At 39.1% G+C, this 24,211-nt stretch overlaps 1 protein-coding gene across 1 annotated transcript in view; it reads right to left on the bottom strand.

Moving 5' to 3' along the window:
- The window catches only part of DMD (dystrophin), a 1,831,916-nt gene that overhangs the window by 1,165,358 nt on the left and 642,347 nt on the right, over positions 1 to 24,211 (bottom strand). The window contains exons 23-29 of the mRNA XM_087813416.1: positions 23,513 to 23,725; positions 20,630 to 20,743; positions 17,881 to 18,036; positions 13,712 to 13,882; positions 7,846 to 8,028; positions 6,029 to 6,163; positions 4,285 to 4,434 (exon numbers count right to left, since the gene is read on the bottom strand). Coding sequence (XP_087669542.1) covers positions 4,285 to 4,434; positions 6,029 to 6,163; positions 7,846 to 8,028; positions 13,712 to 13,882; positions 17,881 to 18,036; positions 20,630 to 20,743; positions 23,513 to 23,725 — 1,122 coding nt within the window. The remainder of the gene's footprint in view (positions 1 to 4,284; positions 4,435 to 6,028; positions 6,164 to 7,845; positions 8,029 to 13,711; positions 13,883 to 17,880; positions 18,037 to 20,629; positions 20,744 to 23,512; positions 23,726 to 24,211) is intronic.

The following is a 24,211-nucleotide window of genomic DNA, read 5'->3' as shown; positions in this document are numbered from 1 at the left end:
TAGTGTGAGTAGAATGTATAGTGCCATATGATTATGAAGAGTGAAAGATGCCTTCTCAAGGAATGAAGCTAATTTATTACTTATTTGAATGCAAACTCACACTCTGAAATTAGGAAAGGGATCTAACATATCCCTTTAAATATTCATAGGCAATAAAAACTCTGGCTGTTTGATTGATTTAGCAGGCAATTGAATGTTACCTTTGCTCTGCATAATTGCATCTATAAGAAACATTGCGTAGGCAATAAAAAACCCACCAACCTCTGACATAGGGATTTAATTGAGAAGAAAATGGGCTGAGGCTCATCTTCAAGTGAAAGGGCACTTTATTAATGGAAAGACTGTTTTTCTTTAGCCAACAACAAAAGAAAATTATGGCTTAAACCAAATTCAGGACATTTGACTCAAACAATCTAATGTACAACATGGATTTTTTTGGAAAATAGATCCATTTAAAACCTCTGTTACTGTAATTATTTTATCTCCTCAGCCCCATAGATAATTGATCCAAAGGCTCCATCTACGTTGCATCAAAACACAGTCTTTTCAACTAAATTATCAATGGGAACATCAAAACGATTGATTTAGCTAACAAATTATTAGGTGTGTCTCTATTACCTAAGTAGTTTGCTATTGATCAAAGCACTGAGATGATACCCTGAGAAATAGGAAAACCCTGTTACTACCCATCATTTTAACTCGGCAGCATATCTTTAAAGTTGCATCAGCTCATTTCAGATGAGCACAACTGAATGTGAGAAGGCTATTATCTCTAACATGCCGCGGTTTCCATCAAAGCTCTAAAGCACCTAATATGCTTCCTTCTCATTGCCAAATTACTCTCAGGTGGCTGGATATTCTATATAAGCATAGCCAGAGCTGATCATGGTTGCAAGTTTATTTATGTCAAGTTTATTTGTTACTATAGCATTCTGCTTAATTGATGATTGAAGTAGAAATGGAGAACACCTTTCAATCTTAAGACTAAGGATGATACAAGAAGTACTTTTGTCATTTTTCTGCATTTTATTTAAATAATGGAAGGTGGGTGGGTACATTTCATTGCTTTTCGTATTGGAATATATGTTTGTTTGTCTATCCATGCTCTTGGGGAGGGCATGCTTTGAAGGTAGGTACTATAGCATGCAGCCTAGTAAAAATAAAAATGCTGATCATTTGTTGAATGTGTACTATGTTCTTAGCAATGTAGTAAGCACTTTCTATGCAGTATTTTCTATTTTGCTCAGAACCCTATGAAACAGGATCTGCTATCACAGATAAAGAAATGGGAGCTTCAAAATATTGCCCAAGGTCACAAAGCCAACGCGGTGTAGGGGAATGTGCCAGTCATCAATGTATTGCCTTTCAACACTGATCTCTTGGGGATACTGGAATCTCTCTTTGCCAGCTAACATGATGCTAAACTTTGTCTATAGAGGGTGCTGGAGTGACACTGGAGGAGGTCAAGGTTCCTGTTCCAGTGTGTTTTTACTTCTTTCTTGCTCCTGTGGCTCTGGTTTGGCCTGTGGGATGCCCCATGGAGCTCACCTTGTCTGTTCCCCACTTTCTCCCCATAAATTTCAGCAGCACCCTCTACAAGTGCCTTCTGACAAGTTCTGAGGGAGCCCCAGGAGCAAGTTCAGCATGAGTGGCAAATCCATGGGCAGTTTCCTGGAGCTCCAGCTGGTTTCCCAAAGCTCAGCAGCACCTACTGCAGACAGCTTCCCTGCGAGTCCACTGAGCATCCCGCCCAGCTTCCAGCAAATTCAATACCATCCCCATGGGTTACTTCCCTAGGAACTTTGTCAGCACCACACTCCAAGATCCCCTTCATACGATCTTCAGCCCCTGACTATGGCGCAGCTCTGGGCCTGGTCAACCAGGTGAACGTTTTTGCCATCTCACGGGCTGGAGACACCCTTTCCAAACAGGTTTGAGTCCCAGCTTTGGGGAAATCTTCTCGCCTTCCAAATCAGTTCCTTTCTTGGGTATATCCCTCAGCGCTAGGGTAGTGAGTTCTCTTCTATTTTCTCTTAAAAATTAATTCTCAGTAAACAGTTAATAGTTATTGGCATTAAGCTTTCCCTGTGCAACTTACTGTGTAGTTTCTGTGACCCGTCTGACCCTGTCTAATACAAGGGGCTAGTCCGACCCAAGTTTTTCTGATTCAATATTCAATGTTTTAACAACTCAGCCTGGATATAGCAGAGTAGGTGTTCAATCAAGGTTTGCTGTTGAGTTGAATTATTATTTATTTGGGAGAAATGCCTCATTCCACACCAAAGACTAAAGGTTTGCAAGATCAGGTTAGAACGCAGTCTATTCGTAAGCACAGAACAGGGAAATTCTGAACAAAGCTCAAGGTTCAAATTGAGGTCTTTTCATAGCTTCACCAAGGTCAGTTTTATGGTGCATCTTGATTTTTTGCTTGAGCTACAATTTCTATACTGACACTAGCATTCCAACATAAATAAAAGCACATTCTAATTCCGTATCAAAATACAAATCTAAATGACCTATGAATTAGCTGCCACCAAGGAATATCTACCTCTACTTATGTCCAGTAACAGTGCCAGAAGAACAAAATGCCAGGGGCCTGTTTGGAGGCCCCTTTTGCCAACCTCAAGGCCCTTATATTGACATGGATAAAGTGGCAGCATGGACTGTTTGGAGGCTCACTGCTGGCATCTTCACACTGATCTGCCCCACCATCATGACCTCTTCTTCAGGACTGGACAAAGTCCTACTCAGGACTTCTTTCTTTCCAATTTAAAACATGATCCAACTTCTCCCCCACTAAACTAACAAAAGGTTTCCTAGAGACCTTTCCTTCCCTTCACAGGCAGCTCCTCACAGGGATGGTGTACACGAGCCACCCCTTCTTCCTCCCAGATGTCCTCTGTAACCTGCTGTTGCCAGTCTCTATCCCTGTCAAGAATCCATGAAAGCTGCTCTGCTCAAGGTCATCAGTGATGGCTTTTTTTGCCCAGTTCCCTCTTTTTTATTTTTATTTTTTTGCTTTTAAATTTAATTTTTTTTCAATTTTAATTACAGTTCATATTCAATATTATTCTGTATTAGTTTCAGATGTACAGCATAGTGGTTAGACAATCGTACTTTACAGAGTGGCCCCCTGATGTTTCAAGTACCCACCTGGCCCCGTGTACAGTTATTATAATATTATGGACTATATTCCATATGCTGTAATTTACATCTCTGTGACTATTCTGTAACTGCCAATTTGTACTTAATCCCTTAACCTTTTTCACCTAGTCCCCCAATACCGTCCAGGGGATGCCCAATTCCGTCAACTTGCTCGGCCTCGCTATTGTATTTGACATTTTTTCATGACTGCTACCTCCTAAGCACCCTGGTTTTAACTGGAGTCTCCTCTATGTCTTTGACCATGTCTTCTAATCTCCGTTGCAGACACTGTAAAAACTTACTTGGGGTATAACTTCTAAATTCTGTCCATGATTCTTTCCCTTTTGCTTACCTGGCGTGGTCTCATGAACTCTCCAGCTGTGACTAGCATGTAGCCTGATAAATCCCCTATGTGTAAAGCTAGTCTGAATCATCCTCTTTAACTTCAGGGCTAGAGACCTCTGTCTTACTGGGTTGTGGAATAGCCCCAGCTGGATGCTCCGTAGGTACTGCAGCAGCCCCAGTGGGTGCCCTGCCACAGGGCCCCAACCTCAGGACTGCTGAGTTCGCCTAAGCTCTGGTGGGCCAGCTGCTGCACGTGCTGCCAAATTCCCACCTTAAGTGCCCATATGTGTATTATATCATTTCGTCTTTTAAAAAAACCCTGCCCTGGCCGGTTTGGCTCAGTGGTTAGGGCGTCAGCCAGTGGACTGAAGGGTCCCGGGTTCCATTCTAGCCAAGGGCACGTACCTCGGTTGCAGGCCCCATCCTGTCTTGGTTGGGGTCTGTATGGGAGGCACCCAATTGATGTGTCTCTCTCTCTGTCTCTCTCTCACTCTCTCTCCCCCTTCCACTCTCTCTGCAAAACAATGGAAAAAAAATCAAACCAAACCAAACCAAACTGTGTATTTGGTATGTCTTAGTTTCCTGTACAAACCCATACTTTAAAACTTTTTTTTAAGACAAAATGATATAATACATATGTAAATAGTTCAGCCATGTCTAGCACGGGACAGTCTCTAAACCATGGAAGTTGACCTAATATTTAAATATTCCTCAGTTTATCTGAGAAGCCTCAAAGTATTTGCTAGATGTTCATGCAAATCACTTTACAGAGATTTTTCACTCTTATCTTCATACCTCTTCATGTAGTTCTCTCCAGCGAGAGTTGAATGTCTCCAGCTCCTCATTGATCAGCTCATCCATAACTCCGCCATCTGTCAGGGTCTGGGCCAATATGCGAATCTGATTCGGGTTATCTTCTGAATGCTGCATCAGATTTTCAAGCGACTGAAACACATTGGCAATAATTACTATTTTTCTAAATACACTGAATTAACACAAAATGCTCAGTGTCTTCTGATTTACATAAAATTCAGTTATAAGCAATTTAAAGCAATGTTTCACTGAGATCATAAAACATGAAAGATCACTGTTACTGCAAAAATTACAGGGTGGGGCAAAGGTAGGTTACAGATGTTCATATGGAAAATAATACAATAATTAACGAATAATATATAAGAATAAACTCTGTGTTTCGCATACTCACAACTGTAAACCTACCATTGCCCCGGCCACCCCCCCCCGCATGATGTTGCTGTATGGAAATCTTCATGTATGTAAATCTACTCTAAAGCCTGGAAAGGTAAAATACTCAATCTCTCTTGTAGCTACGGATGGCCAAGTGATGTGATTCTCACTGTAAATTTAGGTAGAATTTCAAGAGGTTCTCTTCCCAAATTAAAAAAAAAATGGCACAGCCTTTTTAGGAGAAATCCCTTTGCCCTTTACACATTTTTACACATCTAGAGCAGCCATCTTTGGAATGGGAGGCAATTAAAATGGGAATGAGGTCCTTCAATCTGATCATTTAACAGATAACTGACTGCATTCTGCATGCTTGGTTCTGGCCACCATCCTTTCACTAATGCTATGAAAGACCGCTCGACATTCTCTGAAGATGCACTGCACTGCTGACTCACAAGCAACGTTTGGTCAATGAACATCTCTAAATAGGACACTGCCAAAGTTACAGCCCACATAGGAACTTTCCATTGCTCTTTGGTATCTTTAGGTTTTACAGTTCTCATGTGAAATAAGGAAGTTGGATCCACTGATGTCTAGATTTCTGCTGTGACAGTCTAATAAGATCCCAATTCTAGCCTTGATTAATTTATGCCTTATTTTAGCACATTGATTTAGGAGCTGGACCATATACGGCTCTACATACAATACATATGCTAAAACTACATATTAACACTTTAGCTGCTTAAACTACATATTCATTTTATATAAAGGAGTAAGCAAAAGCACAATAAAATGCATACAACATAAATGATTAATTAAATATCAGAAGTTCACATAAATCAAAATTTACACATGCAAACTCCTTTAATTTTACTTTTTAAAGGTCTTCAAAATGAAACTTGAAAATATACTAAAATTTGGAATGTACTAAAATATATGAACATGTTACAGACATATTTCTAATACCAGAGCATGTCCACTTAATACCTCAAAACATTCCGTAAGGTATGAACTTAAATTTTCAATAATTTTAAAAATCTCCCAAAGGAGCAAAATTGTGCATTCCAACTGTCCTTGCAGAGCTGTAGTAGATTTAAGCAGGTAAAGTGTCAACATAGAACTTAGTGATATAGCAAAAGGCTAATGTCCTCTGTAAAAGGTTATTTGAATTCCTTTTAAAACCTGGAGACTGGAAGGTTCTTGGAGAAACAAAGATTTCTTCCAGAGCGCCATTGCGGGAGGAGGCATGGCAACTAGGCTCTCTGGGTTGTTTCCTTTGAATTATTTTTTATTTGGTACTTGATACCTTTCAATACTGCATATAAACTGTCATCATTTAGATTGATTCACAACTTACATCTAGCACCTTGGAGATTTCCTCAGTTCCACCAGGAATATTTTCAGTGGTTTTAAGTTTCAATTCTACTTCATTCAGCCACTTGTTTGCTTTCTCCAAGTAGGACAGTAACTCATGCCAACATGCCCAAACTTCCTAAGAAAGAAAGAAAGATCCCAGATAGAATATTTTCATAAAAAAGTGATGGTGAGACTTCAGCATTTTCATTTTTAAGACTTGTAAAAACATAAGATATATTTTACATCTTTCACCTTTCCTTTGCAGTAGATAATTGAAAATGCGACTAGTCATTTTGATCACTTAATACATACATAATTACAAATCATTACGGAAATATTTTGTTACATGAATAAATTCAAGATTCAGTGATTTACTTTTTTAAATAAAGAAATAATTCATCAACATTATGTTAGGTTTATATATGCATTTTAAGCAAAGGAATAATAATAAAGGCACATTTCTAGATTGTGGTTATGTCTGTTGGGGTAAAAGTAGGAAAATGTCGTGGAGAGTAAGAATCCCATTAGCTTTGAGATTTCCCATTAGCTTTGAGATTATAAATATTGGGGAAACCTATGAAATACAATAGCACAATAACCACCACTGGCTACAGTACCCCTTCCCAACTTCTACCAAAAATGAAGGCTTGGAAGAAAGTTTTATTTCAGGAGAAACTGAAATTCTATCAGATTTCCCATATTGTCACCTTTGCCCCTAGCCCTTGCAAATGACAGAAGACATTTCCTCTCTAACTGATGAAAAGTATCAGGCTAACCTGCCTCATCAGTCTACCAATACTTGCTTCCTATTTTACGTCCAGTTTATCGCAAAAAGTGAAATTAAGTATTTTGCTTTAAAAGATGATAGAAATCTTAAATCTGGGTCATTTCCAGCTCCTGCTGGACTACAGGCTGTCTTCCTTCTGGGCAAAGATCCCAACAGGAAAATATAAATATCTCCTTAAATACCCAAGGGTATTTTAGAGCTTTGAAGATAAGGAGATGCAATTGGTAATGTGTCTTTTTAACTTTGGTGCAGATTGAGGTAATGAACTACCTTGCTGATTGAACCATCAGGATAGATGGCCTCTTGTGTCCTCAATGCATTTGAAGGACACAGCTGGAGAGGCTGAATGTAGCGGCTTTACAGGTCACCTTGGCAAAATAAAATATAGTCCTGCAGCTGGAATTGGAGCTAAAAGCCACTTAGAATAACAGTTAAGCTTAACAGTTTGGAACTTAAAATTACTTTGAAATCACAGAAATGAAATTGACTTTGAAGAGAGTACAAACAAAAAAGGGAACTTTTGTTCCAAACGGTAAATGGAGCTTATGTGATCATGTCCCACTCCTGCATCAGTCATATTGAAATGCTGAATAAAATATAAAGAAAAACATTTTAATGTCATGGCTTATCTATGACACAAATATGAAAAATCCTCAGGTGGCAGAAACAAAGAGGGAGGTTAAGTGCACAGAGGATTTGAGAAAGCCATAATAATAATAATAATAATAATAATAATAATAATAATGGTGATAATAAGAATGCAAATGATAGCTTCTCACATTTACTGTGCACTAGGCTAAGTACTTTAAACGGAATTCCTCATTTAATTTTCTCAACACCCTATGAAACAGATACTATTTTTATGTTCATTTTACATACAGGTTAAGCGACTGGCCCAAAGTCCCGAATGATAAGTGCCTAAGGGAAGAACTACATATTCTTATAGCAGAGTCCATGTACTTAATTGTGACGTTCCGCATATTGCCCATAAGTTGACACATAATCGACAAAAATCAAGAAAAGCGACTGACTTCCAAAGTCTTGCACTTCCCGTTCAGCCTGGTGCAGAGCCACTGGTAGTTGGTGGTCAGAGTGTCAAGTTCCTTTTTTAAGGCCTCTTGTGCTGCAGGTGGAGCTTGAGCTATGACGCCATTCACGGACTCCGTAAGCAGTTTCACTTTGGCTTCCTTTTGCTGGGCCTCTTCTTTAGCTCTCTGAAAAACCAAGAATGTCCTGTTAATAGCAAGAGAGGGCCTTTCCTTCCTTAACACATTCCTATCTACTACATGCTTCCTTCCTCACGGTACCTCTATTAGAATGGGATTGATAAAAAGAAATCCAACAGGGACTCCAATAACTTCCACAGACTTAGGTTTAATTAAAATTGGGAACTTGAAAGAAAAAAATCACCATCAGAATGTGATAAATCTTTCAGCAGAATAGTTTGAAAAATAACCTGTATGTGGGTAAACATTTGTGGATATCTCTATCTTTATTTACATGAAACAAATGTTTCAAGACCAAGTTCAAAACTATCTCATGGCCTAGAATTGAAGTCACTTAAAAGTTACACAGATGGATAAATAATATTGAAATCAGCATGACTATTATTTAAAGCAAAAGATAATTAATATAGAAATGTCTTAATTCTATATTTTGGACCATGTTTTGATAAAATTCTGTTCAGTAACTGAAAATATGAATGACAAAGAGCAGCACCTGACCTGAGAGGGCTGGCCTGGGGACCCACAGCCCTGCCTTGGTCAGCCCGTGTCGAAGATAAACTATTTCAGAGTAGCCACATCAGACAAGGCCACTTTGTTAGCATCGCAGATCATGGTACCACCACCCCATAATCATGCCCGAATACAGAGAAGAAGAGAAAAATTGGCCAAAGCACAAAATGCCAACCACTGCCCTATCCTGGTTAATATTGGTTACCTCTGCGTCTCGGTCAACTGTGCCCCCAGCCTCACTCGAGTCTCCCCTCCTTCTAGGAAAAGGTTATGCAGGTGCCCAATGACAGTTACTCCCACTCACTGACAGCACGCAGTCCAAAGCAAAGCCCTTAAGCCACCTCAAATCATCTACCCCAAACTCACATCCTACAACAGGCTCTTTCTAACACGCTCTTACACAGCCCCACGGTGTGCACACAGGTTCCCAATGGCGTGCATTCTCCCTCTTTACCAAAAGTCCCAAACCCAACTTGTTCAACTACACAGGTATCACTGCTGGCCTTTGCTCTCTCTCTCTCTCTCTCTCTCTCTCTCTCTCTCTCTCTCTCTCTCACACACACACACACACACACACACACACACACACACACACACACACACACACACACACACAGGATCTTTCATTTGGATTACTCTAAAGCCAACCCTGAGATGAGCTTTCAAGCATAAGTAGTTTATGCGTGATGTGAAGGAAATACTGGGAGGGGAATGGGAAACGGAGGCAGGAAACGAACTAGAAATTACAGAGTATACTTATTACAACCAGCAGTTACTGCTGGTGACTAGAGTTACTCTTGCTGCGAAGCTCTGGGAAACACACGCCTCCGTGTTATCCCACTCAGAGTGAGGATGCTGGGGTATCTATATACCATCTCCCATCACTGGCTGAAGGCTGCTGGGGGACTGTTAATCCTCTAGTCCATGAAGCTCATGAAGCGAGACACATAGGTGGGAAAAGTAGGATTCAGTGGCCACAGAAAGCCCACAGGTAAAGAAATGCAGGTTCTGGAAGGTGGCAGCTGGACGCACATGCAGTGCAATAGTGAGAGTAAGGGGATGTGGGCAGGACACAGACACGGTCAGCGAGGAAATGCCTCCATATATTTTAATACAATCAGCCGATGCCTTTGGATGTCATCCCGTGAGGCCACAAAAGTATACAACAGGATGGCAAATGCAAGTTGCTTTGACTATGAAATGATTGCCTTCATGGATTTCAATTAAACTGATTGAAATTTTTAATTCAAAATTCTGACTAAATCTGTTTTGTGCCATCACTGAGCTTGCCTGGGACCTGTTTCTGCACAAGCCATGTTTGGCTATAGTATTTTAGCACTACAAACGACTTTGACAACCATTAATCACTTCGCATGCTCTGCTGAGTGCTGTTACATGCTGTATGTGCTACCTCACTGGATCTTTAATGAAAGCTTGGGAGACGTGTTTGGTTATTTTCACATTATATAACAGAGGACAGAGGTTCAGAGACTTGGAGTAAACTGTCCTGGGAGTTTTATTTTTTCTTCCTCATAGTGTCTGTTAAGCCCATCTCAGTCTCCGGGAGATGAAGAAGGACCATGTTGCAGTGGATCCAATAAATGAAATTACATTTTACACAAGTTACAAACAACCTGTGCAACTGTCAAAAACGCAGAATAAGAAACACTTTTTTCTTTGTTTTTTGGTGCTTTCATAAATTCTTTTTTTTTTTAAGAAAACAGGCTTAGAAGTTGGGAAAAGTTCAGAGATGATAAAAGAAAAGAAGATCCTGAACCTAATAAAAAAATAATATTTAATGTAAACTGTAATTAAAGAAAATAAATAAATAAATAATATAATAATGAGAGATCATGAGGAATTTCTCCACTATAGGGAAAGGTAGACAACTAAATGACTCGTATAATTTAGACATAATCCTCATCACAAATGGTGGGTTTTGCTCCCTTTATATCCATGAATCTAACCATCATATGGTCAGACACCTTTCATTGCCAGTATACCAAATCAGTGGTTCTCAAAGTATGGTTCATTAGAACCTCTTTGGAATTGTTCCTTCGAGTGACCTAGAAAGTATTTAAAAATGAAAAATCTCAGGTCCCACCCCAGACTCACTGAATTGGATATCCTGGGGTGGGGCTCAGAAGTCTGCATTTTAACAAGGCCTCCAGGTGACTCTGATGTTCACTCAACTGTGAGAATCAGTACTCTAGTCTGTGACCCATAAATGAGAAAAGCAAATGCATTTATGTAAGTGGTGATAAGCACTGGGACTACAGTTACCATAGTGTAAAAAAATTTTTAAAAAGAAGAAAACAGTTAAAACTGAAATTCTAGAGTGTTTTTTTTTTTTTTTCTTCAAGAGTTTAATGTAAAGTTTCGGCATATAGTCATTGCAGGCCTCCAAAAGAATTTTAAAGGAAGATGTTTCATCTCGAACACTCCTATAGGCTCTTTTATGTTAACTGAAAAGTTTTGTTAATAGGAGAAAAAAAAAGTGATCAAAATAGCATTATCACCTTCAAGCAGAGCACAGGAGAGCAAAGTAAAGAAACAGAAGGAGGCGTCTCCTTTTTCTCTGAGTAAATCGGGGAGAGATGTTAAAGCGGGTGTCAGTCACTTCTGACAATAAAGATAAATTTGCTCTTAATATGAGCACCAGAGGAGGCCCGCACAAAGTACTATCACTACCCTCTAGAGCAGGGGTGGAACCTTTTTTCTGCCAAGGGCCACTTGGATATTTATAACATCATTCACAGGCCATATGAGATTATCAACTTAAGAATTAGCTTGCTATATTTCGTCAAGCATTTAATTGAGTTTATTGAATTCCGAATCCCTCCTGCAGTTGCCTTGGCAAGGCCAGGCCAAATGATTTCTACGGTTCCCCATCTCTGCTCTAGAAGATAGTGAAACAGACCTAAAAGCGATTACCTTGATTGGCAGGCACAAAACAAGAAATAGGATCTTCTGGCCAACTCCCATTGCTCCTGTTGCCAGAGGCTGTCTGAGCTCTTCTGCTTTTCAATATTAACCCCAATGCACCAATTTTGTAGCTAGATCGGTTACTTAAACATGCAAGTCAATGTAGACTAATTGGTTGGGCCACTCGTTTCAAAGACTGTTTACAAAAATCGAAAATTTGAGACAGTCTGCTCTCCAGTACTGAACAAGAAAAAAGGGATCTAACTAGGTGGTTAGCCAGACAGGCCAACAGTGCAAGGAGAGAGGGAAGAGGGCCAGAAGAGGGCCGGAGCCAAAGGAAGGAAGCAGGAGAAACAGCAGCTGAATGAATACAAGCTGACTGTTGGTTATCTCCTTAGGAATCTGAGGCAGTGGCTGGATAGTACTAGAAGAGATGGTGAGAACAGCCAGGAGGGAATTGAGATGTGAGGGGAAAGGCAACAGGGATGGCACATGATTCACAGGATGAAATGGGATGGGATGGGATGGGATGGGATGGGATGGGATGGGATGGGATGGGATGGGATGGGATGGGATGGGATGGGGTGGGATGGGATGGGATGGGATGGGATGGGGTGGGATGGGATGGGATGGGATGGGGTGGGGTGGGGTGGGATGGGGTGGGGTGGGATGGGGTGGGGTGGGATGGGTGGGGGGGGTGGGGTAGGGTAGGGTTAGGGTAAAAAAGGATGGGGTGGGATGGGGTGGGGTGGGATGGGTGGGGGGGGTGGGGTAGGGTAGGGTTAGGGTAAAAAAGGATGGGGTGGGATGGGATGGGATGGGATGGGATGGGATGGGATGGGATGGGATGGGATGGGATGGGATGGGATGGGATGGGATGGGATGGGGTGGGGTGGGATGGGATGGGGTGGGGTGGGGTGGGGTGGGGTGGGGTGGGGTGGGGTGGGGTGGGGTGGGGTGGGGTGGGGTGAGGTGGGATGGGTGGGGAGGGGTGGGGTAGGGTAGGGTTAGGGTAAAAAGGGATGGGATGGGAAGGGATGGGATGGGATGGGATGGGATGGGATGGGATGGGATGGGATGGGATGGGATGGATGAATGGAATGGAACTGAATAGCACAGCTTGGGCTGGGCTGGGCTGGGCTGGGCTGGGCTGGGCTGGGCCGGGCTGACTGGCCTGAGAGACTGTATTCAATCCTTTTGTTTCCACCATAGATAAAACCTGTGACTACGACTAAATTATTCAACCTATCGGGGGAATTCAGTTTTCTGATCAGCGAAGAGAAGTATAAACTATTTTGCTTCCAACATACCTTCTAGCTCTCATACCCTATAAAAATATATTTTTTCCGACAGTGACCTCCCCAAAGTCAAATTTAAAATAATTAAGCCCTGGCTGGGTAGCTCAGTTGGTCAGAGCCATCCCAATACCCCAAGGCTGTGGGTTCAGTCCACTGAAGAATCGTAAGTAAGTGGGACAATAAAAATCAACGTTTCTCTCCCGTCCTCCCTCTCTCTAAAAGATAATAATAAAGGTAAAAATTTCAATAAAGTTTCAATACTCAATTCACACTTTCCAGTTAGGAAATGAGATGATTTAGACATGATAAAATAGAGGATTACACTGACTCATGCCTTGCCCAGGCCATACTGAAATGCCATTGTGCAGATTCAATTCTCTGCTACACTGCAGTTTCCTCAATCCTAAATCAATGTTATTATTTTGTTATATTATTTTGTTATTACTTTGTTTCAAGAGAAGTACACGTAAGCTCAGTCCTTTTTATTCACATCAAAGGCCATCAGTTAAAATATTTAGTACTTTCAAGTTCCTAGAAACCCCTTTAAACCACCAAATTAACATAGCCTGTTGACTACATTTTCAAATGTCATCTCCATGATACCTGGACATATTCTCAATTTAAATTTGCATCGACTCCAAACAGCTAGTGTGATTAGCTGATTCCAGTCTCTGAATACTATACAATTTCACAGGGAAAATGTTCTAAACTGTGATCATCAATGTTTCTATTTTTGACCACAATTTATTAAAATTAATAAAGAGTTTAAAAATTCTACATAATCTGTATCACACTTGAAGCAAAATTCATTGAAAATCAGCCGGTGCTACTGAACCACCAGGACAAGGGCACATTAAGCAGCACCACGATTCCAAGCCAGGTTGTGTCTTTCTCTTTCTTTCTTTATCCCTTGCTCTGTTTTACTTGGCTTGTTTTACCTTCATCTCCTCAACTGCTTTCTGTAACTCCTCGGGGGTTTTATATTCAAAATCTCTCTCCAGGTATTCTTCTTCAGCTTGCGTCATCCACTCATGCATCTCCGACAGATCTTTCTGGAGGCTGACAGTTGTATCCAAGCCTGCCTTTAAGGCTTCCTTTCTGGCATAGACCTTCCAGAAAACAAAGCAGCAAACAAAGCATGACCATTAAAAGTCATAAAACATTACCATGGCGTTATTATTGAGCAGCCTGTAAGTAATAAAATGCTTAGATAGAAGAGACGAAGAAGCTTCCATGAATGTGGAAAATAAATCATAGTGACTGGATACTAATTTCACATAAGTCTTAAGATAAGATATCGCCGTTTACTTGGCGTACTTAATAAAATCAACAGATTCCCCTACGACTATAATTTAGCTGTTGTGTGTGGCAGTGCTTCTCTACAAACAGAGATGACAGAAAAACACGTATTTTCATAATACGTTTCTGTTGGGAAAGCAAATTTATAGGCATACATAGAATTAATAATTCTTTGTGTTCTCTGAGACGGTTTTACAATTTCAAATATTGTGGTAGCAACATTCGTATACCTCTCACAAATCAGAAAGAAAATAAAACAGAAAATGAGTAAAAGATATAGACATGTAATTTGATGAAATAAAACTAAAATGTGGCCGTATATGTAAAAGGATGCTCAGTATCACTTACAGTTAAATGATTGCAAATGAAAAAGAGGTAACGCATTTTCACATGTGAGAGTGGCATAAAAATAATTAGCAAAACTTCCCAGTTTGGGCAGGGGTGTGGGGAGGCAAAGGTTTCCATGCCTGTAGAGGGAAATATCTAACACAGTACAACCTTTCAGACAGTACATTGGAAAATGTTTAAAACTTTTAACCTTCACACATCTGAGTCTACTCTTCTAAAGAATGGCTCATACAAAACAAAGGCGCATGTACACTGCTCAAGTCAGCTGCGGAAAGAAACCTAAATGCGCTTTCATGGAAGGTTAGTTCAGTAAATTATGAGATGTACACACACACACACACACACACAACGGAACACCATGTAACACCAATACATCTGTACTGGAGTGCAAGTTGTTCAGTATATAATTTTAAAAAAAATGTAGGTTGCAAAAGAGTATTGTGGTAATAGGAGACTTACGCTTTGTAAAGCTTTATATGTTTCTGAAACACTAACATTTAACAACAGAATTTATTACTTATTAACCAGAAAAACAGCAAAACAAAACATCTAAAGTAAAATCAGGCATGTTGATGGCTTGTTATAATGTCCACTGTTATACCGCACTGAGGGGAAGCCTCAATTTAGTATTGGAATGATTACAGACAGTGCTTCTCTTTTACCTTAAAAAAGTAACTCTCATCAAATGATGTTAGCCTTCTCTCTGGGATTAAGAGATCTATCTTTTTAAAAAATATATGTTTTGCTTTTTTATTGATTTCAGAGAGAGGAAGGGACAGGGAGAGAGAGAGAAACGTCAATGATGAGAGTCATTGATCGGCTGCCTCCCGCACGCCCCCTGCTGGGGGTCGAGCCTGCAACCCGGGCCTGTGCCCTGACCGGGAATCGAACCGTGACCTTCAGGTTCACGGGTCAATGCTCAACTGCTGAGCCACACCAGCCAGACTAGAGTTCTGTCTTTTAAGTAACAGAGTTGCAATTGTAAAGTCTTAATATGTAACTCATAGTTTTAGTATAATGATGTTTTAATGGTACTTTACCAAATACCAAATATGTGCAGAACCATCATCATATTAATTCCCTTATACTTTACAACCATCTTAAGCCTAATTTAGTTGAATCATAACTATTTTAAGTTAGTCCCCTAGGTGAATGTAGTACCTGATCTACTGAAATGTAAATCTGTTTCACTTCGACACAGCTAGAACATTATGTCTAACAATTATACTAATTAAGGGATAAAAATTATTTTGCATAGTCAAAAACCCTATAATAAGCCTAAGTAAACATGGTGTTTAATTTCCACTTAGATGCTCTGCTGTAATCTTTTGAGGCAGTTGGCAAAATAACAATAATACCAGAGTGACTAATGGAACTTAGCCAAAGGCTTGGGAGTAAAAAAAAGTATTGTGTGCTATAAAACTAAACCAGCCCTGGCCTGTGTGGGTCAGTGGTAGAGCACTGGGATGGCAAAGTATGTTTAACCCTTTGCGGTCGTTTGTCTACTCTCAGCCACCAAAGCTTTTTTACCGTTCCGGTCGTATGTCTGCTCTCAGCCACCACAGCAAGGAACCGTACGAATCTTAACTCCATTCATGTATCAGTTCATAATTTCTCTTGTTTATCCTTCATAATCTTGCATGTTATGTATCACTGCTCTTTCAATGGAAATTAATTCCGACCAGTACTACACCCATGTCCAAATTTAATACGACCGCAAAGGGTTAAGGATATCACACATTTGGACAACTGGGTCCCTAATTATTTGTGTTCTTCCAGACTCGGGCACCTAAACACAAATACAGTTATCTCTAACCTGTGAACACACCACATCCTCATTTGTGTGTAGCCGTTTCTATACAGCATAGACTGACATTTTGTTTCCATTTTCCTTTCTGGGCCCCTAAATTGGTCCCGATACCCAGGCTTGGCTTTTCTCCATGTGCATTTTCTCCTTTCTTTCACCACCACCTAGGTCCCTTGTGATAAAGTCAGAGCACGGGCAGTGTCACATTACAAGGGGAGCCAGAGACATAAAAAACAGGGTGGGCAACAGTAGGTCTACAGTTGTTCGTAAGGAAAAGACATGCGGGTCGTGATTATTACAAGAGCTGCACTGACTCTGTGCTTCACGTGCTCACCCTTGCAGACCGCCTCCCCCCACCCCTGCACTCGGGGGGAGCGTGGCTGGGACCTGGGGAGCTTTTTCCGTGCAGCAGGCTAACGTGTTTACAGTACTTGCCTCGAACAAAATATTCTAGGTACATTTTATTGTAGACATGAGGTCTTAATCAAGGACACTTTAAGAATACAGAGATGCTTTAGAAAGTGCACTTCTCTAACATGTAAAAATCTCAACATTTCAGTAATCTTGTTCACTTCGTACATTTTTTGCTATTGTTTTCTCCCTTGGTCTAAATAAATTGATGTGTTCTTTGTATTAATCCATTAAAACATTCAACAAACAAATACCTCTCATACAGGCCTTCCAGGAAAACATTAATGATATCATCTATTATCAAAGTAATATTTTCTCCTGAACATCCCTTCTTGAGCAGACTTACTCCAGGACAAGACTGCCAGCTAGCTGACCCCAGGCTATTTCATCTCTGAGTTAATGGAACTGTTGAGCATTTGTCAGTGATGGTATTAGCTGGGTGACTTGCTTTGACTTTTACTTATCTACCTTCTTTTCTTTTTCAAATTAAGTTTTTGCCTTTTGGCATGATTTCTATTCAACTCTGAAAAGTTACTTAAAAATAATGAAAGATTAACTGACTCTAAAACACATGAAATGAAACCTCTCATTAATTTTAAAAAAAGGCTGGGGTGTTGAAAAGTAATCACTGCCTTAGGTCCAAATTTCATCTTCCAAACAGGAACTACTGAATATATACTATTTGTGTGTATAATATTTACTTTAATCTCAAAATCAAAAATAAGTATCTATGAAACACTCTGCTGTATAAATGTGAGGAACTTGGATGTGAGTGGACAGTTATTTTATATTTTCCTCCCCTGAGCTTTTCTTAACTATTTCTCAATCTTAGGCCATTTATTGATGCAAAAAATGGAGTCAAGCTTCTCAACCTTAACAATCACAGGGGAAAATTGTTACCCATCCATTTTATTTCTGTGCCAAGCACACAAGTGTAAAGCATCTTTTAATCCAATTACTATTATAAAGGTATGCAGAGAAAATATGCAATCAAAATAATACCTAATTTGACAGTGATATTCAAGGTCATTTTAGAACCCCCAAAAGATGAATATATACTATTTAAAGTATCTAACATAAAAATATTTTATATGCTAGACAAAGATTAGTTTAAATTAACCATGCTTCAAAGCATCAACCATAGTCAGAGACCACACTTTCGCAAAGGGCAGTGATAAAAGGGAGACATTAAGAAATCTTAATTAAATGAAGGCAACCCACAGTGAGAGAGCCTTTACATACCTGTCGGCAAATGTGATCCCACTGAGCGTTCAGTTCTCTAAGCTCTGTGTCAAGCCTGGAAGCAAACTCGGGCTCCGCGTCACTCTTCATTTTCTGTCCACCTTCATTGACACTGTTTAGACTTGGCTCAATTGTCTGAATATCACTGACTAAAAGCTAAGGAAATAATTCAGTTTAAGCTAACTGAAAAAAATTACTTCAGTGTACTAGAACTAAAACATAGACAGGAAACATATAATTAGGAACCATGACATTACCCATACAATTTGTCCTTTCAAATCTGAAATAAATGTAAATACATGCACAAGGCTGAGATATAAATCTTGCAAAAAAATGTTCATAGGTTTTTATGGCACGAATGAACTAGGGGATTATCTATATTTTACTTAGATTAGATACGGAAGGAAATAAATTTAATATTTCTTGTTAAGGAATGTGTGAAAATCATGGGCTATATATGCTATGGTTTTTGACAGAATTCTGGTTCTGAAACAGAGGATATTACAACAATTTGGTATAGCATGATGGATGTCAAGGTTAGGTATGTGGATTTTTTTTTATCTTGTATTTGCAAAAAAAAATACTTAAAGAGCTGGATTATGTTCTCCCCACTGCATGACAATGGTATAAAGAATATTCAAAAATTCAAGAGAATGGAAGACTCCCAAGCTCATTTTATGAGGCCAGCATTAGCCTAATTCCAAATCCAGATATAGACACTACAAAGAAAAAAATTACAGGCCAATATCCCTCATGAGCACAGATGCTAAAATCCTCAACAAAATGTTAGCAAACCAGATCCAGCAATGGATCAAAAAGATCAGACACCATGATCAAGTGAGATTTATTCCAGGGATGCCAGGTTGTTATAATATCCACAAATCAATACAAAAATGAAGGATAAAAACCACAGGATCATATCAATAGATGCAGAAAAAGCATTTGATAAAACCCAGCACCCATTTGTGATAAAAACTCTCAGCAAAGTGGGAACAGACCTCAATGTAATAAAGGTCATATATGACAAACCCACAGCTAACATCATACTCAATGGGCAAAAACTAAAAGCATTTCCCTTAAGATCAGGAACAAGACAGGATGTCCACTTTCACCTCAACATAGTATTGGAAGCCCTAGCCACAGCCATCAGACAAGAATAAGAAATAAAAGGCACCCAAATTGAAAAGAAGTAAAACTGTCCTTCTTTGCAAATGACATGATTCTGTACATAGAGAACCCTAAAGATTCCACGAAAAACCTACTAGAACTGATACATTCAGTACAGTAGCAGTATGCAAAATAAACATCCAGAAATCAGCTGCAGTTTTATACACCAATAATGAACTATCAGAAACATAAACTAAGAAAACAATCCCATTTACAATTGCATCAAAAAAATTAAATACCATCCTGGCCAATGTGGCTCAGTTGACTGGGCGTCGTCCCGTGCACCAAAAGGTTGCTGGTTCAATTACTACTGGTTACCGGTCAGGGAGCATGCCCAGGTTTCAGGCTTGATCTCAGGTAGGGGGCATGCAGGAGGCAGCCAATCTATGTTTTGCTGTCACATGGATGTTTCTCTCTCTCCCTCTCCCTTCCTCTCTCTTTCTTTCTCTCTTTTTTTTTTTTTATATTTTTTATTGATTTCAGAGAGAGGGAGGGAGAGGGAGAGAGAGAGAAACATCAATGAGGGAGATTCATTGATCAGCTGCCTCCTGCACGCCCTCCACTGGGGATTAAGCCCACAACTGCGGGCCTGTGCTCTGACAGGGAATCAAACCTCGATCTCCTGAACCATAGGTCAATGCTCAACTGCTGAGCCACGCCCAGCCGGGCCTTCCTCTCTGTCTAAAAATCAATAAAAGAATCTTTAAAAAAATACCTTCCTTGGAATAAATTTAACTAAGGAAGTAAAAGACCTGTACTTGGAAAATTATAAGACACTAAGAAAGAAATTGAAGCAGACACAAATAAGTGGAAGCACATACCGTGTCCATGGATAGGAAGAAATAACATCATTAAAATGTCCATACTACCCAAGGCAATCTATAGATTCAACACAATTTCTATCAAAATAACAATGATATATTCCATAGAACTAGAACAAGTAATCCAAAATTTGTATCAAACCACAAAAGACTCCAAATAGCCACAGCAATCTTGAGAAACAAGAACAAAGTTGGAGGAATCACGCGGATAACAAACTACACTACAAGGCCATAATAATCAAACAGCCTGGTACTGGCATAAAAACAGACATATAGATCAATGGAACAAAAATCTATATTGTATAATATTATAATACAGTTCAATATATATGGAAAAGCAATATAATATGACTAATAATCTGTAATAAGATATAACAAATGGCTCAAAGGATTATTTACCTTTAAATTAAACTGCATTTTACATTAAAATAATCTTATAAAATGAAGGTTAAATAAAAGGTCATGTTTTTCTGTTTCTCACTGATTTAACCCAGTTTCTCAATGTTGGCACTACTGTCATTTTAGACTAGGTAATTGTTTGTTGTGAGGGGCGGTTCTGTGAATTGCAGGATGGTTAGAAGGATCCCTGGCCTCCACCAGCTACATGCCAGTAGCATCTACCCCACTCCAAGTTGTAACAAACAAAATGTCTCTAGACATTGATAAATATCACCCAGGAGGGGAAAATCACCCCTGATGTAACCAAAAAATATTTTCCATATAAACATCTCCATATGAAAGGTGCTATACACAAATCTTACCCTGCATTGTTTCAGTTGTTTTTTAAGAATTTCTGAATCTCCCAGGGCAGGCCATTCTTCTTTCAGGAAAACATCAACTTCTGCCATCCATTTCTTCAGGGTTTTTATGTGATTCTAGAATCAAAGACCCATTTTAAGGTATTATTGGGGTGCTGATTTCTCTCAACATGATTCATCACTGTGATATATCTGAACACAAGCCCAGGAACAATTCCCATGTTTGAAGGATGTCTCTAAGTAGCTCTTCAGGAAAAGAATATTTACTAAGACTGCATTTTTATGGTCTACTGTATGAGCACTGTTGTATGAAGTCTGCTATTGTTAAAAATAAAAAATTACTACCAAATGTGGTTTTATGATGTTACTCTCGAGAACATTAAATCATATCCCCCTCTAGAGAAATTTTAAGTTTCAAAACAATTCATGATGATACTAACAATGTGCCCTTACAGTACATAAAACAAACTATGAACAATAAACTCAATGGAATGGTGTCTTTATAGCCTCCCTAAACCTGAACTTCCACAAATTGTTTTTTGCAGTTGACAGTTTAAATAGTCCCTGCACTTGGGAACTTTCAGAAAAGCTTTTGTCATCTTTAAAGAGAAAACTTTTGTTTTTAATTTCTTATTTGCTTTATCAAGTTTAAGTATAGATTAGCTGAAAAATTTCCTTGTCATTTATAAAAAGCCACTACCTCCCATTACTCTTTCATATATTGCCTTTTTCCCCCCACTGCTTTTTTTTTTTTTTTTTTTTTTTTTGGCTACTTTTCAAATGTATGATTTCCAAATTTCTTTATTTCCATACAATTCAACTATGCGGTCCAGATGTGTCCTTTATTAATTAAATTTTTAATAGGTTTAACCTTTATTGTTGAAAGTATTACAGATGTCCCCCTTTTTAAAAAAATTATGTGCTTTACTGAAAGTTACACCTTCAATACGATGAATAATAATGAATTTTCAAAGCATTTGACTAAATCCAAAAACTTAAGATTTCAACATCATCATCTTGCTGGCATCTAGAGTGGTTTCGTGCCTCTTCCTTGTCACCAGTGTCCTAGTTCGTGTCTTGTTATTGGCTCCTTGATTACAGCACTGGTTCTTCTTTGTATCCGCTTCAATCTTAGTCTAATCCGTCCTGCATACTGGTGTTAGTCTTCTCCCCCCTCCTTGCTCTTATCATAACGACACCTTGAAACCACAAATATTAGCAGGCTTTCCCTCCGCTCAAACGCCAATAACAGTTCCACATCATTATTATTTTTAATCCTGCCACCATCCTGTTATAATTCAGATTTCAAAGCATGGCATTGGGACCATTCATTATCTACTCCCAGACCATTTTTCCAATAATTTATTTTGTCAATCTCCAAATACATCTTTGTTACCCCAATCCTGAACCACTGAACATACTGCTCCATTTTGTCAGGAACTTTCTCCCTCTCTATGAGTTGACTAAATTCTACTTGTTCAAGGTGTAGCCTCCATAACCAATGCTCCAAGCACATTTCATAACCCCCTTTCCCAGTTTACGTTTGCATTGTCATAGCATTTCCCACACTGTTTAATTTACTTCCTGTGTTGCCTGAATAATGGCTTCCCAAGATGTTCAGGCCCCAATCCCTGGAACCTGGGAATATGTTACCTTACATAGCAAAAAAGACTGCGGTTGAGATAAAGTTAAAGATTTTGAGGTGGGGTGATTACCCTGGGTTATGCAGCCGGGCACAATGTGGTCAAGGGTGCTTAATAAGGGGAGACAGGAGAGTAAGAGCTAGAAAGGAAAACTGGAAGATGCTACACTGCTGGCCTTGAAAATAGATGGGGACATGAACCAAGGAATGTATGTAGTTTCCAGAAGCTAAAAATGCCAAGGAAACAGATTCTCTCCTAACGCCTCCAGAAAGCGCACAGCCCTGCCTATATGTTGACTTTGGCCCACTGAGACTGGTTTTGAAATTCTGACCTCCAAAACTGAATAATAATAAATCTGTGTTGCTTTAAGACATTCAATTTGTTCCAGCAGCAGTAGAAATACACTTATCTTTTTGCTTCACTAGAATGTGGGCTCCATGAAGGCGAGGACCATGTATCTGTATCCTATTTCACCACTGGCACTGGCAAAAATGTATTTGTGTGTGTGTGTGTGTGTATATGCATGCACACACATTTATGTGCCAAAACATGTACCTGTGTACATATGTAAAGTATGTTGTACTTTACAGAATGTTCTAGGACTACTCTTACTTTTGGCCTATACAAGGTAATAATAAACAACTAAGTTAGCCAGACTGGGGTTTAAATCCAGAAGCTTCTCGTTCCAGTGCTTTTTCATCATGCCATGATGCTTTCGAAGATTCTCTCCAGCATTAACATTGTCACAATGGTTCCCCACATAAGAGACATTGTACCTGTATCACTAAATATTTCAACTAGAATGTAATTGTTGGTTTACATTTTCAGCTTGAGTAATTAATTATAATATGGTGGCACAATTCAAATAAATTGAGTCACTAGAAGTTGGTTTGTGGAAGGGATGGGATCAAATTTATACATACAATTATAAGTAAAATATACTGATGAAATATATTACATGGTAGATAACTTTTTATTTATTTATAAGCTAAATGACAAGGTATTGGTGGAAAAACAAATTAATATTAAAGAAAATCTAAGAAGCAGAACTCTTAAAGACTGTTTTCTTAAGAGAAAGAAGCTAACTCCACTCCTTTGAGAAAGATTTGTACTTTTTTATCTTATCACAGTTATTGAATGACTGTGGAGGTTCAATCAATTGCCTTTAAATTTTATAACGCATCATTAGGACAGAAACAGGTCAAGAAAAAAAATGAATAGGAAAAGTAAACCCCTGAATTACCTGAATTTTCCGCAGCCTGGCCATCTGCTCCTCTAGCTTTTGGCAATGCTCTGCCAGCCTGGAGGAGAGCTGCTTCCAGCGGCCCTCAACGGCCTCAAACTCTGACTGATACCTCCGGCTGATGTCAGAGGGGGCTCTCTTTGGCATCTCCTTCACAGTGGTGCTGAGATAGTTTAGGCCACTCTGTTGCTCTTGCAGAGAACTTTGCAAAGCCTGGAAATTGAAAAAGGAAAGTACATGCACAATAACGGATGAATGACAATGTTCCATTTTGTAGTTTCATTAACAACCTTCAGTTAAATGTACTTAAAATGAAAACTAGGTGATTCAAACATCTAAAAAACTAGAAGATGTAATGATATCAGTCATAAAATGACTAGTGCTGATTTTAATTCTACTTTTATATCAGAAGATTAATTTGTACATTATTCAGTAATATTTTATGTGAAAATCTATGGCTATTTTTATGAACATTGTCAAATATACCCAAAACTAGATCTTCCCGAACCAGTTTTAGCACACCTAATTTTATTTTACCACATCTGTATATTAATAACTGCATTTATTATACATTTAATGGAGTTTCACTTAATTATACTGAGCCTTTAGGAAGACAACTTCTAACCTCCCTAGGTAATATAACTAAATTCTATTGATGTATGGGAAATCAAAACTCTGAATGTTACCAGAGGGATGGTC

This window comes from Miniopterus natalensis, chromosome X (genome assembly GCF_054644295.1).
Source record: "Miniopterus natalensis isolate mMinNat1 chromosome X, mMinNat1.hap1, whole genome shotgun sequence".
Taxonomy (NCBI): domain Eukaryota; kingdom Metazoa; phylum Chordata; class Mammalia; order Chiroptera; family Miniopteridae; genus Miniopterus; species Miniopterus natalensis.
This window is presented reverse-complemented; position numbering and strand designations above follow the sequence as displayed.